This window comes from Tribolium castaneum, chromosome 1 (assembly GCF_031307605.1).
Source record: "Tribolium castaneum strain GA2 chromosome 1, icTriCast1.1, whole genome shotgun sequence".
NCBI classification, from domain to species: Eukaryota; Metazoa; Arthropoda; class Insecta; order Coleoptera; family Tenebrionidae; genus Tribolium; species Tribolium castaneum.
In genome coordinates, this window is record NC_087394.1 from 14,522,241 (window position 1) to 14,537,654 (window position 15,414).

The 15,414-nt window shown below is 31.2% G+C and overlaps 1 protein-coding gene across 1 annotated transcript; it reads right to left on the reverse strand.

The window, feature by feature from the left end:
* Nucleotides 1-1,806: 1,806 nt before the first annotated feature.
* Nucleotides 1,807-15,293, reverse strand: Cdc27 (Cell division cycle 27). Its single transcript, XM_964716.4, has 5 exons — nt 15,089-15,293; nt 14,953-15,028; nt 14,750-14,897; nt 8,696-9,242; nt 1,807-3,838 (listed from the first exon to the last, which is right to left on the reverse strand). Exons 1-5 carry the CDS (start codon nt 15,110-15,112, stop codon nt 2,171-2,173), a joined length of 2,463 nt encoding a protein of 820 aa, XP_969809.1. The 5' UTR covers nt 15,113-15,293; the 3' UTR covers nt 1,807-2,170.
* Between the last annotated feature and the right edge of the window lie 121 nt (nt 15,294-15,414).

Genomic DNA, 15,414 nt, shown 5'->3' on the forward strand with positions numbered 1-15,414 from the left:
TATCCAAATGCTGGCATCAATTTTATTGCCAGGTTGTAACTAAGGGGCTTCAGAAAGGTAGGCTACTTGTAAGTAATCCCTTTGTTGGCAAATTATACCATCTTCTAATAAATCATGTGTCTGGCTTCATTTAAATAAAAACGATTGATTATTTAACCAAGTAAAAATTTATAATTCTGATACCAGGGTTCGATGGGCTAGTAGGTAAAAACTTTCTAGTTAAATTAATAGTGAATGGTCTTTTTATCATAGTACAGCCAGGTGTGCGAAATTTCAAAAATTTTACTTCATAATTAGAGGTCGCTATTTTCTTGGATGTGCGATAAGGTCGCTGGACATTGAACAGACATATCTATTTATATTTTTGATGCACTAAAAATTGCGAAAAACAGTTAACACTGACTAAAAATTGCAGTTATGAAAATGATGAAAATTTTAATACACTAGATTAAGTTTCTTATAGTGTATTTTGATGCTATGAATTAAAATTCAGAATCTGTAAATCTCGATCATTCATATACTCGTATTTATGAAACATTGTAAAAAATAGCAATGAGGTAGCAGAAAATAATATTTATCTTACGTACATAACAATGAGGTTGATCATTTTAAGCCTTCTTTTTATATTATCTGAATATTTCTTATATTTATTTTATATTATCTGAATCCTAGAATATAAATACTTTTTTAAAACACGTTTCATGTTTTCACTATTTTAAAACACGCTTCCCATAGCAACGTTATTAAATTAAAATTTTCCAACAAAAAAAATTTTGAAGAATACTCATACGAAAACGCTTAAAATTCTCAGGTGTCTAGGTATGCAACTCGCATACGCTCGGAGCATAACGACAGCCCTTGAACTTTAAGCTTATCTTAAAATTTTTTCGTACTTGTATTATTAATAACTATAGTCAGTCAAATCTAAAAATCTTACCGGGAATTTAGAAGAATAGTAAAAAAAATATAATGAATTTATCATTGACATAATTTTCTTTCGGAATGAACTTTGCTTAAATGAACCGTGTTTTTTTACATTTTCTGTATAAAGATAAAATAAGAAATGACCTTCATTGATTTTAAACTGTTCTTGCTTATATCGAACTTTTCTCGAATTTCTTGGAATGACCAAATGACCCATTTTTCTTTTTTTTTTTCGATCATCTCTCCTTAGCGTCCAACAAAAATCTGCCATCATAATTGATATTCTACTTCACTTATGCCTTGTTTATGAATTTTTGAAATTTTACAGTAGCTGTCTATATCCTTGTGATTTTTACTCTTCTCATTTCCCAAAATATTCTAAAAGACATTTTAAAACTTCGCCAGGCGGCTTTCTCACTGTCGTTCATTTCTCGATGAAATTTTCGTCCCTAAAAGGCTTCGAATTTGTGATCCATCGAAAGTTTCCTCTTTTAACTTATCGCTGAAAGTTCTTCTAAATATTGAAAAGACCAAGTTTAAGTCTGTTCTCGTTGGCAATTTTTTTTTGAATAGTGTTTTTTTATATCCTTACTATCCCATAACAAAATAAGTAGGGATCTTTTGTGAACCCATATTGTTTACTCCATCTAAAAGTAGTGTTGCAATTTTTAGATCACTACAAACTTTTTATTGATGTACTTTTTGAAGTAGAATAGCTTATTTTGTTAAATGAAAATTCTCCACTCATCGTTTTTACAAGTGTTTAGTTTTAATAAATCCACTTCCAAAGGATCTTTCCATTCAAAAGGCGCGGGATAATATAGGTGGTGAAATGTTTAAAAATATTGGTGTGGTGTAAAATCGTCAAATAAAATGTACTACTCGACGTTACTTCAAATTTAATCAGCATAAATATTTTATTAAAGAAATTGTCAAACTATACACAATGAACAAAACGCACGTGTGGTATAAAAATAAAATAAACTCTACCGCTTCAAACTTAAAGTCGAATGTACACGTAAATGTAGGGATGAAAATTAACACCTATGGAAATATACATCAGTACTGAAAATCATACAATTCTTATATCGTTTAATGACAAACCTATAATTTACGAACACATCTTTTACATTTCACAATTTAAAGATACACGCAAACCACCTCTGGCACGTCACAAATCAGTATTCCTTCAATTAGAAATGAATAAAACCGCAACTCAATCAACAAATCGCTTGGTGTTTATCATTTAGAAACTATCCTCGCTATCGTCTGGAAGATTCCCGAAGTTCAACGCTTCCGGCTGCAAGCCCGGCCTCCTATCCGCCAGAAACTCCTCCGCCGCTGGCGAAGTGGGCGACTCACTGGACGTAGTGCGACCGATCGACGGATCAAACGCCTCCTTGATCTGACTACTCGCCCCTTTCGGGTCCAAATCCGTCGCCCAACTGAAATGCATTAGCGCTAAATCCGTGTTTCCTAACTTCTTGTGAACTTTGCCTATTAAATAGTAAACTAGCGACTCTTTGGGAACGATCTCCTTCAACTCCTCCAGCTCCTTTAAGGCCTCTGCGTGCCTCCCGAGGGCGAAATAAATCGACCCCCGGTGGAACTTACACAGCGGACTCTTCGGATTATTCGCAATGGCCACGTTAAACGTCTTCAGAGCCTTCTCCGTCTGCTTCAACGCGTGTTGGACGATACCAATGTGGCAAAGAATCACCGAGCTCTGGGGGTTGATCTCAAGCGCTCGCGAGTAGTTTATTTCCGCCAGATGGTACCTCTCCTGTTTTGAGTAAATGGTTCCGATACCAAACCAGGCATTGTAATGTCTTGGGTCCAGTCTTATGGCATTGCGGAAGCAACTCATCGCCTTGTCAAGCTCCTCCGTCGTGATGTACTCATGCCCTAGCAGCGTATACGCGTAGGGAAACCTCGGATCGACTTGCACAGCCCTTTGGAAAAACTTAATCGCGGTGTCGTGCTCCTTATGCAACGAGAAGCAGTTTCCGCTGACGCACCACGTCACCGGCGAGTTTTTGTTCAAAGAGATGAGGTCCTGGGCCAGCGCTGACAACGCCACCTCCTTCTGCAAGTGCCACAACGCTGTGGAGTAGACGTCCATGAACTGTATCCGGTACGGTTCAAGGTTGTGCACTTTACTGAAGTACTTTATGCTGGACTCGTAGTCGGTCAATTCGAAGTAGGCTAACCCCAGAAGACAATAAATCCAAGCCGTTTGGAACTGATTCGGCGGCAGAACGTTCAATTCTTCAATCGCCGCCTTGCAATTAAAATTCGACAAATGCAAGTACGCCTGACCTAAACTCCGCAAGAGGACCATCAGCCCTTCGGCACTTTGCTTCTGCATTAGAATCGCCTGCTGGACGCAACTCTCGACACTACTACTATTACTTATTGCACTTTTCTCGATTTTTGCGTCGGTCGAAGTCACCGTTTCGGTTTTTTCCTTCTCGATGCGGTTGCGTGTGTTGAGTTCGGTGTAGGCTGTGGTTTTGTTTAAATTGCATTTCGCCATTCGTTGTTTGGTTTTCCGCGAGGGCGACTTGGGTGTGGCGAATTTGGTTCGATTGGGCGATTTGTTGTTTTCTTTGACTGAGTAGCTGTTGGTGAAGAGGCGTGAGCTGCGTCTGACGTTTTGACATGGCTGTACGGCAAGGGAGATTGTTGGGGTTTTGGTGACGTTTGTCGATTGGCTGAATAGGGGTTTGCAGTTTTGGAGGATCGGTTCTTTGCGATTGATGAATTGATCGACTTGCGCTTTCACGCGCTTTGCTAGCGATTGGTGGTGGTTGTTGGATTCGGTCAGTTTTGGTTGGGATAGGAGGTTCGGTGTGCTGAAGTAACCGTCGGGGGAGGTGTCCAAGAAGTGGCCAAAGCTCGGCTGAGGACTCGGCTGAAAGAAAGTTATTTGTTAGGCACAAAGCATATAGAGGAACAACATGTAAAAACAAATTAAAAAAGAAAATAAAGTACAATTTTTTCAGTCTAAACTCTACAACAGATATAAGGTACAGTAAGGTGATTTGAAAATGTCATGCCAATAAACCCCGGTTTGGGATCGGTAGGTACTCGGACCGCAAACATCTGTGGCAATAAACTAAAGTTGGGTACACGAAATAATTTTACTTTTTAATTTGAATCCAACTGCTTAAAATAAGATTTAGTTTTATAATGTTATTAGTAATTTTAAAAATCACTATGTTAATAAACCCGTTAATCCAATACTTCTATTCCCTTTTCCAATTCTAATAAAGGTGTCGTTTAATTCTCAATGTGAAACAAAATTGATTTCAAAATAAAAAAAATTAATTAATGAATTAAAAAAAAATTGATTGCCTCTAAAGGCCTCTTTGTGAATTATGCGTTTTAAGAATTCTACCTATTCTGATACTTGTTCAATGATTATTACTATTTTTTTAACAAGAAATAGAATATATCAAAAGAAGAGATGGCTCCAGTTAAAAACAAAACTATGTTTTTTTATTTGCAAATTTTTTCAGAAATTTGTTTACAGTTTGTCACTTTAGTAATCGTGTTTGGATTTTTGTTACAAAAAGGGATGCAATTAGTTTTCGCTGAATATCATAGGGAGAACAAATTTATTTAGCAACGCGAATTAAACAACATCTTTATTGAAATTGGTTTCATTGGGCAAAGGTTTCGACGGTTAAATTTACTAGAAACATCAGATCTTTTAAGGCGATTGTATTCGAGTCAACTGTTGGAATCAACAAATAATAAAATTTCCATTTTTGATTAATTTTATTCTCAATACGAATTAAATGACAATTGTAATTGGAATCAGCTTTATTATTAGTTGCAGTGATTACGGATTTCGTCAACATAATGACTTTGAAATTTACTAAAAACATCAAATGAAATCTTATTTTAAATAATTGTATTCAAGTTGAAAACTAAAATTATTTCGTGTCCTCAAGTTTACGACTAAATATAGTTTATTGCCATCGATGTTTGCGGTTGGAGTACCTACCGATCCCAAGTGCTGGGGTTTATTGGCATGACATTTTCAAATCACCCGGCCGTAGTTCCTGGTCTAATTTTGCAATCTTCTATCCCGTTTGGAGCAATTTTTGAAAACTTGGCGTGGAAAATAAATAAAACAAAGTTTAAAAAAAAACGGCACACCAAACCTTTATTTGAAACACAACGCGTTTCAACCACAAAGTGGTCATCCTCAGGTAAAGGTTTGGTGTGTCGGGTTTTTTTAAACTTTTTTTGTTTTATTTATAAGCAAATATAACTAAAAACAATCCGAATTTTGTGATTGTTTCAGTTAAATCAATTCTAAATTCAAATTCTAGTTAATTGCGATAAAACCTTTCGAATTACGGAAGTTTTTCGAAATTAAGGGTTTTAAATTCTCGTCTAAATAATAAAAAATATAGCATTTGGAACTGTTTTGTTTTGAAATAAATTATTTTGAAACTTGTTAATTCGTATAAACTTACAAATTTTAGACGAAATTTAGGAATTTTTTTACCTTACCTCCACAAAAAAATTCGAATTCAGTGAAAACGCTCTAACAACAGGTGAAACGCATTTTCAGATGTCATTTTACAATTTTCCCTTGAGTACATTTATAAGTGCAGTGAACCAACCTTATAAATTTCTATTTTTTGTTTCGGTAAAATTCTAACAAATATCGGCAGTTTTTTGATATAAAATGCTATAATTTCATCAAAATAAGGGAAATCATCGCATTTCAGGATGAATTTTTTATTAACACTCATAATTTGATCGTGGAGGTGTCCTCCTTCGCTTGATATAATGTCTGGAAGTTGCCGAAATAAAAAAATGCAATTTGGATAGAATTTTAAAATGTTGAAGTAACTTATATCATGATAAAAAACACCTTCGAAATCCATCAAAATAAGGGAATATAACATCTCAAAATTAATTTTGCAACATTCTGTTTTGGTTGTCCAAAAGATTACAAAGTTTATAATTTTCTCATTGAAAAATTAGCTCAATTTCGTAGAAAATAACATGTCTTAGATAAAACTTAAACTTCTATCTTGTTTTGAGAAAAAAAATTTGAATTCGAGAAAAACGCCCCAAAGTTATAATAAAAACCCTGAAAATAACGCATTTTCGATTAAAATTTAACAAACCTCTATATTTTGCTTCGAAGATATTAATCGAATTTTGAGAGCTTTTCGGTAACAAAAGTTCTAATTCTATCAAAATAATTGAAAATATCACATTTCTGAATTAGAACCAATGCATTTAAATAAAATTCCAGAATATTTTACATTGATTACAAAAAATTATGAATAATTAATTCCATATCTAATTTTACAATTTTTTACTTTCGTTTGGAGACATTTCTCAAATTTGTGTAACGTTTAAAAAATTCATAGAAAACAATGCATTTCAGATCTAACTTTGTTGTAGTGAAGTTTTTTGGGAAAGCATGCTCAAAATCCATCGAAAACACTTTTTCTAGGTTTGCAAAATGATCTAAATTATACAGCAAATAAACATAAGGCATTTCCTATTTAATTTTTACAATTTTCCATCTTCGTTTTGGCACAATTTTTAGAAACTGATGAATTTATACTCAGATTTGATAAAATATTTCGAATTTTGTGTATTTACAATAAAGTGATTTAAATCCAACATAAAGAAATAAAACTTATTACAGAACAGATTTTGCAACTTTTTTTTTGGTAATTCTGATTTTTTAAGTCAAAACGAATTGCGGACGTTTTTCGATATGAAAGGTTCTAAATCCGTCAAAATAATCGAAAATGCGGCAATACAATTTAATATTGTAATTGCCTTGTTTTGACAAAATATTTTATCACTTTCTCAGTGAGAACCTTTTCTAAATTCGTAAAAACTAACGAATTTTTCGAAGTTACAGAATTCAATGATTTTTCGATAGAAAACGCTTTCAAAACAGGTGAAAATAATCCATTTTCAGATCTAAATTTGCAATTTTCGTTTGAAAACACTTGTTTTTTAAAAGTAATTATTTATTAATAATCTGACTGTACAAGTTTTTATCTTTGGCACAATTTCTGCAATTTGCCAAAAAGACACCTAAAACAAATGTAATTTGGATAGAATTTTCGAACGTCGTGAGTTTTATGATAAAAAATACGTTCCCAATTTTCTGTCTCGGTTGGACAAAATATTCCAATTTTCTGATTTAAAAAGTTCAATTCAAAAATGTCTTCGTTGTTTTGGCGAAAAAATCAAATTCTGGAAATTTCTCGGAGAAAAAAGCCCTAAAGTTATTAAAATTGTGAAAATAACGCATTTTCTATCTAACCATACGAACTTTTATTTTGTTTGCATTATAGTATATTATTTCGAATTTTGGATTTTTTTTCGTTACCAAAGGTTTTAAATACATCAAAATAATGGAAAATAATGCATTTCATGAATTAGAACTCACAATTTATATAAAACTTCGGTCCGAAAATATTTCATGTACAAAAAAAATTTTAACATTAAGTTTAATTTAATTTTAAATCGACAAAATACCAGTTTTAATAAACTGAATGAAAAAAAAAACACAAAAACAATTTTTCATAAAACGAAAACAGTTGGATAGATGTAGGTATCCAAATTCTTGCTGGTTGTAGCTTTCTAAACTACGTAGATGTTCTACGATCTATTTGCCTTATTCATTATTAGGTTATTAGCTAAGTTTTAATAACAATTTAAACATCAATTTTTAAAAAGCTAATGAGAAATTTAAGAAAGATTTTCAACTCAAAATAAACGTAACTCCTAAAATGCGTTATTTTATTATGTACTATCACAATTTCGTTAATATGTAAATTTAGATTTCTAAATCTGAACATATCCATTTAAAAAAATTATTTTGTGAAAGGCATAATTTAGCCGAAACAAATCCAGAATTTTTTCCACAAACTCGTACAATCTGTTAAATTTGATAACAGCACACTTAATTGTAAACTGTTTTTGTTTTATTAAATATGTTTTTCTACTAAAGAGAACTTTTGTGCAACTACTTTTAGTAAATTTTTAGGAGTTGGCAGTGCTGGGCTGGATGTCATCAGTCATCACTATAATTTAATGTGTGATCTGTCAATAGTGTCAAGTCGGTTATTGATAAAGACTGAATAATTAACAAAATTAAGAAGAAATAGTTTGAACAGATTTCGATAAGATAAACTAAACAAAAACACAACAAAAATAAAAAGTAGAAAAAATAGTATATTACACTCGTTTTATAAGTCTTAATTGTGGCAGTCATTATGCTGGAGCACTCCTTGGTCGTGCTCCAAAACCATTTGTGCCACAATAGAACGTCTTATAAAACTCGTATAATAATTAATAATACACTATTTTTGTGTTTTTTTATTCAATTTACGAAAACAGCTATTTTTTCTATTTAAAGTAAATCAAACTAAGTCTTCTTCGAAAAACATTAATGACAATTTTTTTATATCATATGGTAAAGAGAAAGGTATGAAGTATAATTCAAGACTGAGAGTAGACTTGGACATTTTTTTCAAACACAAGAAAGACATCTCCAGAGCAACCGAGAACATTCTACCTAGGCAGAAAAAATACGAGTTCATTCCATATCTAATTTTCCATATCTTCGCTTGGCAAAATTTCTCGAGTTTTTTCATTTTGTAAATAAAAACAAATATTCCAAATCATGCGATTTACTCAGTGAGAAGAAAACACTCACAAATTTAGAATTTGATAAAAAATTTTGTGCAAAAATCCATCAAAAATAACTTACATTACTGGAGGAATCCGTCCGAAATCTCAGCAACTTGGTCCTCGACGTGAAGGGGGCGAAGCCCGACAGCCACACATTTTGTGTAACAATTGGATTATCATCAGGTGTACACAATTTCGAATTCGAAGTTACGACATTGGGGCTAAAATTCACAAGAATCTGTTGAGGAGTTGTGGCGTATGTCTCTTGATTATCTTGATTTGGATTGTTGTTTGTTATAACAACACTTTCGATATTGTTAATATTACTTCCCTGGCACATTGATAAATTTTCAACACCTGTTATTTGGAATATATTTTGGGGGTTTGGTTTATCTCCTATTTTGCATAAATTTTCGAAGCTTGACCATTGAAATGGATTTAGTTTTAAGGCTCGTTTCCATGCATCTATGGCACGAGGTTTTCTTTCGGTTTTGGCAGCTATGTTACCTAATAAAGATAAAGCGAATGGTGCTTGATCACCGTATTCTGATGTGATGTCGTCGAAATTCTCGGAGTCATTGCTGCTCTTATTGGAGTGTAACAAAGCTGCCTCGGCCTCAGCATATCTGTAAAAAAAACATTATTGAAGCTATGCTAAAATTAAGTAACGATAACTGTTACAACATTGTGAAAAAATGATTGTGTTTATAAATAATAGAAGGTTACGAAGACTAAATACTAAATAAATGATCTTCTGTATCTAAAAAATTAGTGCGGTAGAGTAAAAATTAGGGCACATCGAACGTTAAACTGCCTGGAAAAAACGCAGTAACATTGAGCGTAATAATTAATAAATAATAATACTTATTAAAAATTAAAAAAATTTTGACTTGTCCCATATTTTTCAAAATGCTGAGAAGAGGATTAAGAAAACAAAAAAACAAAGAAAGTTCATCAAAAACGTTGAAGCGAATTAAATTTCCTACTAAAAAGTGCACAATTTTAATTAACGGTGAATTTGATATAAGATATAACCTATTAGTTGGTTACATAAATAATCTCAGAAATAAGAGTGTACAATTAAATAATACTTCAATACAAATATTATTTAGGTAATTTTTTTATTATTATTTCTAATGACATTCTGAAATAAACAGTATGTAATTATTGTTGTTTTGTAAAAAACATATATAAAAATTGTCGTTAATTTACCACAGTTTATACAGTGTGGAATTTTTAACTGAAATAAAATTCATAACTAGGATATAGGCAATTTTTGTAAAAATTTCAGAAACAGGTGCTTTTTGTTTTTTCTTGCCCATCATTTAGTCGATATGGTTTTTATTTATCTGCTGTCAAAACCTCACAGCCACCTCCAACTTTTTTTCTCAAATGTAACGGTATGTCGTGTGACACCTCATGTAAAAGAGCACTTCGAAAGCAGTACAACGCATTATTTGCTTTCTAAATATTGTCAATGCCCAAGTGATAAAAAATTAAAGTAGTGTGGAAATATTGACTAAAATAAAATTTGTAACTTGGATACAAGCGATTTTTGTAAAAAAATCCTGACACAGGTCGATTTTTGATTTTCTTTGCACATCATTTGGTGCGGTTTTTGTTTATCTGTTTTCAAAAATGCCCAGCCACCTCTAACACTTTTTTTTTCAAATGTAACGGTTATGTCAAGTGTCACCTCATGTGAAAGAGCACTTTGCAAGGAATACAACCCACTCTTTGTTTTCTGAATATTTTCAAGGCCTGCGCGATAAAAAATGAAAATCAATTTTTATAAATTAAAATTAGGAAAATCACACTAGAAATGTTAGAAATTCATGCTACTATCGTCATGTTATTTCCCAAGAGAGGAACGGTGCCCATTTTGAACAATCAAATCAAATAATGTTCAACTTATAAAAATTGGTTCTTATTTTTTTTATCACGTAGGCTTTGAAAAAATTCAAAAAACAAATAGTGCGTTGTAATGCTTGCGAGAAGAGCTTTCATACGAGGTGTCAGTTGACATACCGTTACATTTGAAAAAAAAGGTTAGAGGCGGCTGTGCATTTCTGACAACAGATAACAAAAACCATATGCATCAAATAGTGGGCAAGAAAAAATAAAAATTGATCTGTTCGGGAATTTCACCAAAATCGCCTAAATCAAAGTTATGAATTTTATTCCAGTTAAAAATTACCCGCTGTATGTTGTACAGGGTGCTGCATGTTGGATGTTCGAATACGGGATCTCCTAAGAGGTATAGAGAAAAACCAGTGACATATTTTCGAGTCAGTTTTTTGAGAAAATAATTTCGCTATCTTTTTTTGTTTTCGACTTTTAAACACTTATGTTTATAAAAAAAAATCATATCTTCCTTAATATAAAAGATACACATTTAAAACAAAGACATTTTTTTTCAGAGAATCTAATAATGTTATCAGCAATTTTTTTCAACTATTCGTTTAACTGTAATAACATAAAGTTTTTATGATATTTTCGAAAAGCTAATTTTTTTCTGATCTGATATGTCTATTTGTGTAATACATTAATTTTAAATATTTAAGAAAAAACAAAACATTTCGCTTTTTCTTTATAGTAGGCCATGAAAAAATTTTGGATTTTTAATTAAAACTATGAAAATTGTATTACCCAACAAGTATTTATAATTTAATGATTTTTTTAAACACTAATTAATTCAAAAACAGCACAATAAATTTTTATTAGATCAAATTTTTGCAATTAATAAAAATTATTTGTTTTTATATTTAAAATGGCAAGCTTACGTTGTCATTCTATTTTCCTATTGTAAACATGAAATGTCGGAAGAAGAAAAATCTTATTAATTGTATGATTGCTTATCAATAAAATTTTATTTTACAAAAAAATATCAATCCAAACACCAAAATCAAATTCCATCTGCGGTAAAAAAAATACACAACATTATTAACGTCACCTCCTTTGCACTTTACTAAATCATAAAAAAGTGGCATCAAATGGTAGTGATACATTGTTTGAAATTTTCTGCACATTTCTTATGTAATTAAAATCCGCGACGCTCGTATATTTGTTTAAATGAAAATAACTTTAACACAGCTTATTTTTATAATCACATTTTTTACTTTAATAAACGTTCACAAAATTTCTAGATTATTCATACCTTTTATGTGAAATAATTTTTCCATGGCCGACTACTTTCAAATATTTTAAATATATTTTTATCAAAAATATATAAAAATATCAAACTATATTTATATTGTTTTGAGTTCAGAAAAAAATTAGCTTTTCGAAAATGTCATAGCCAACTATGATTCTCATTTAAAAAAATACAACTATGTTATTACAGCTGAACGAATGATTAAAAAAATCGCTGATAACATTATTAAATTCTCTGAAAAAAAATGCCTGTATAATGTTTTTGTTTCAAATGTGTATCTTTTATAATAAGGAAGATATGATTTTTTAAGATTTCGCTAAAATGTCCACTTCTTTTTATAAGTCGACAACAAAAGACGATAGCGGGATGCGGTTTTGACCAAAATTATTCTCTCAAAAAACGGAATGTTTCACTCGTTTTTCTCTAAACCTCTTAGTTTTGGAGATCGCCTATTCGGACATCCAAAATACAGCTTACGTTTTCTAGTGCACTAACTATTAACAAAGAATTAAAATTTTATTCAGCTTTCTATACACCTTTTTCAACTATGTTTCAGAAAGAGTCAAGTATATTTCTGAAAAAGGCAGTTATAATTCAGATTATATCCCATTTTCGTTCACAGTACAATTTTACAACAACGCATTTACATTTTTTTTGGAGTCAAATGGAGCAAAATTTAGAGTTTCTGGTGGGTTTTCTTAGATCAAAACGTGTCACTGGGATTTATTTTAACACAGAATTCTTTTCTTATACAGAATCTCTCAATTTGTGCTTTATTTTTCACACCAAAAAATTCAAATGCACTGTTGCAATTCTACTATGAACTGAAATGGGATATAGTAAACTGTATTTAAGGAAACGTTAATTGTAATTCAGAAATAAAATTTTAAATATTTTGGGTTTAAAATTTAAAATACAAAACATCAAAGCTATGTTCTTAATTATCAGTGCATTTCTTAGTTTAGCTTACGTAAAAGCTTCGTTTTAAAATTGGTACACTGAATTTCACTTGAACTTTTCTTAAAAACCTACTTACAACTGAAAAAAGTAAAATATGAATTACATCTTACTTTTTCTGAAATACTATTAACAGATCCGAATTACAAGTGATTTTTACAACTACTATATTCAAAAAATATACGGGGTGTCTCAAAATTGGCGAATTCCGAGATCAGAGTGTTGTAGAGAATCACAGTAGTTTAAATGTAGAAACAAAATAAAAATTCGAGGCTTCCCACAAAGTTACATTGGTTGGAAGAAACACTTCAGGTGCACTTTATTTTGCGTTTTCTTTAAATGCAGGCTAAAAATTTCAGTGTTGATTGTTGTTTATGATCCAGATGATTGTGGAAAATATTTTTTGAGAAATTGTTTTAAATGATTAATAAATAAGAATAAACACTGAAACTTTTAGCTTGGATTTGAAGAAATCGCAGTTCAAAGATTAATCTTTAAACCAATGTATCTTTGTGGGGAAGCTCCGAATCTTCGGAATTCACCAATTTTGAGACACTCTGTATAATTTAAAAAACGTTTTTAAAAAGAGCATTTACTTAAAAGAAGCACTAAAAAGTAATAAATGATGTTTAGTTATCACAGGAGAATATATTTTTAGTAACAGATTAGATTCTAAAAATTATAAAAGCTTTAGGAGTGTCATAGTCGTAACTCATAACACTACGGCATTACCGAATTTTTGCTTTGTTTAATTGACCTCTCCCAAAGCTTTTTATAGGAAATATAGAACAGACAGCAAAGCAAGTTAAATAAAGCTTTTAAAAAGGAGTCATATTACAGCTGTATACGCATTATCGGAAACCAAACAATCATAATATGTATTTTCATAATAGAAAACTGAAAATAATAACAATTGAAGTCCAAAGGGTCCAGCTAGTTAACTTGGAAAAATTCATTTGTTGGAAAAAGTATGTTTAAAATTCTATAACTCATTCCACTACCATATCTAAACATTCGTTAGATCAGTAGCACCTTATGTGAAGATATAAGAATAAAAGTTTTGAATGAGTTTTATGCAGTTTTTTATGCTTCTTGTAAAACAACTTATTTGAATTTTGGGCCCTTTATTTACTGTAATAAATTGTTTGCAATTATTTCATCCCGTTGAATTTGTGTTAAGTGCTTTATTATTATGTTGCTATTTAGTAATATATGTTGTTTCCTTTATAAAATTAATTATAAGTATAGTTCACTGTTTTATAATCAACTGTCAGTGTCAAAATTCTGATAAAGACCAGACTATATGATCCTAAAAGTTCATGTCCAACCACTTTTAAAACTGGCTATATTCTGTATTTCACATTTTGAACACCAGATTTGACATTTTTGAAAATTGGACGTTAGCGTTAATTCGTTAGTGTAAAGGTGGTCTAAAATAAGTAAATGTGTTGTTGTACGTGTTTTAAATTGGAGACAACTTGAAAAATTTGGAAATTGAATTTGTCAGGTAAAAAATTACACCAACCTTAATTAAAAAAAAATCGACTATAGCGCAGTTAACACTTAAGTAGTACAGATTTTTACGAAAATTGCAATAGAAATATGTTGATAATAAAAAACAAAATAAACCTAATAAAAATAGTGGTGTTGAATTTTCAATAAATAAATTCTCGCGTTCATAAAAGTGTTAACAAAGTTGAAATATTTTTAAACAATTAACTTTAATGTACATAATTTAGACCACCATCTATTACCAAATATTATTCTCTTGTGACTTAAGACTCAATACAATTAAAAAGGTAGCAACCAATTGTGTTCCACTTTCTATTAACCCTGAACTAGACTTAGTGTTCTTACAATGTTAGTAAACAAGACTTGTATTTTTATATTGATTTATGACCTCTTTGTATTATCAGCGGCCCAATTCCAATTGCCAAAGTCATTCTTATTAGAGAAATTCCAACTTCAATGCCAGTTTTCATTTGTGCAACTTATGTAATTATGAGGCATTATCAAACTTACTTTTCAAGATCATAAGCACAAATCCCAAGCAAATATCTGCACTGTGTTGAAGCATCTGTCCTTTCCTTCAAAATGTGGTATGCGTGGTCTTTTTGGCCGCTTCTGTAATAAGCTGTGGCCAAGAGGTACAGACTATCATCAGATTTGACTGAAATCAAGCGATTTTATAAAAAACAGTTTTTTGCAAGCAAAGGCGTATCTACCTTCAGCATATAATCGCTCTGACAAGAATACAGCATCAGTGTAGTCATAATGATTCAAACAATGCCAAATGGCAGCCTGAAACCAAAAAATGGGCCTTAGATAATTTCGATATTTGGAAGAGGTTAACTACATTACCTGCACTGGTTCCTGTACAATCATTTTTTACCTCAGAGTTTCACTTCATTGATTACAGTTGAATTGAAGCCTAAACATTGGTTATGCATACAAATGATTAAAATAAATGCAACACTTCTTAATTCAACACTATTTTTGATTTGTTTGACATATGATCACAAACGCAAAATCAACGGCCATTTTACTTCGATCAATTCAATTTATAAACAAAGGCAGCCAACCGCACAAAACCAACCAAAGAGTGGAAAATCGCTTGTAAAAAATAAATACAAGAAAAATTGACTTTTTTGCTATTTTTCCAAAAAGACTGTAACTGTTTAAGGCAT

Bases quoted from the DNA above. Each gene is read 5' to 3' on its own strand.
- Cdc27 (XM_964716.4), bottom strand. From the start codon at position 15,112: ATGATTGTACAGGAACCAGTGCAG. The intron at 15,029-15,088 runs GTAATGTAGTTA...TTTTGGTTTCAG, and splicing joins TTGTACAGGAACCAGTGCAG to GCTGCCATTTGGCATTGTTT. The intron at 14,898-14,952 runs GTAGATACGCCT...GCTTGATTTCAG, and splicing joins AGAGCGATTATATGCTGAAG to TCAAATCTGATGATAGTCTG.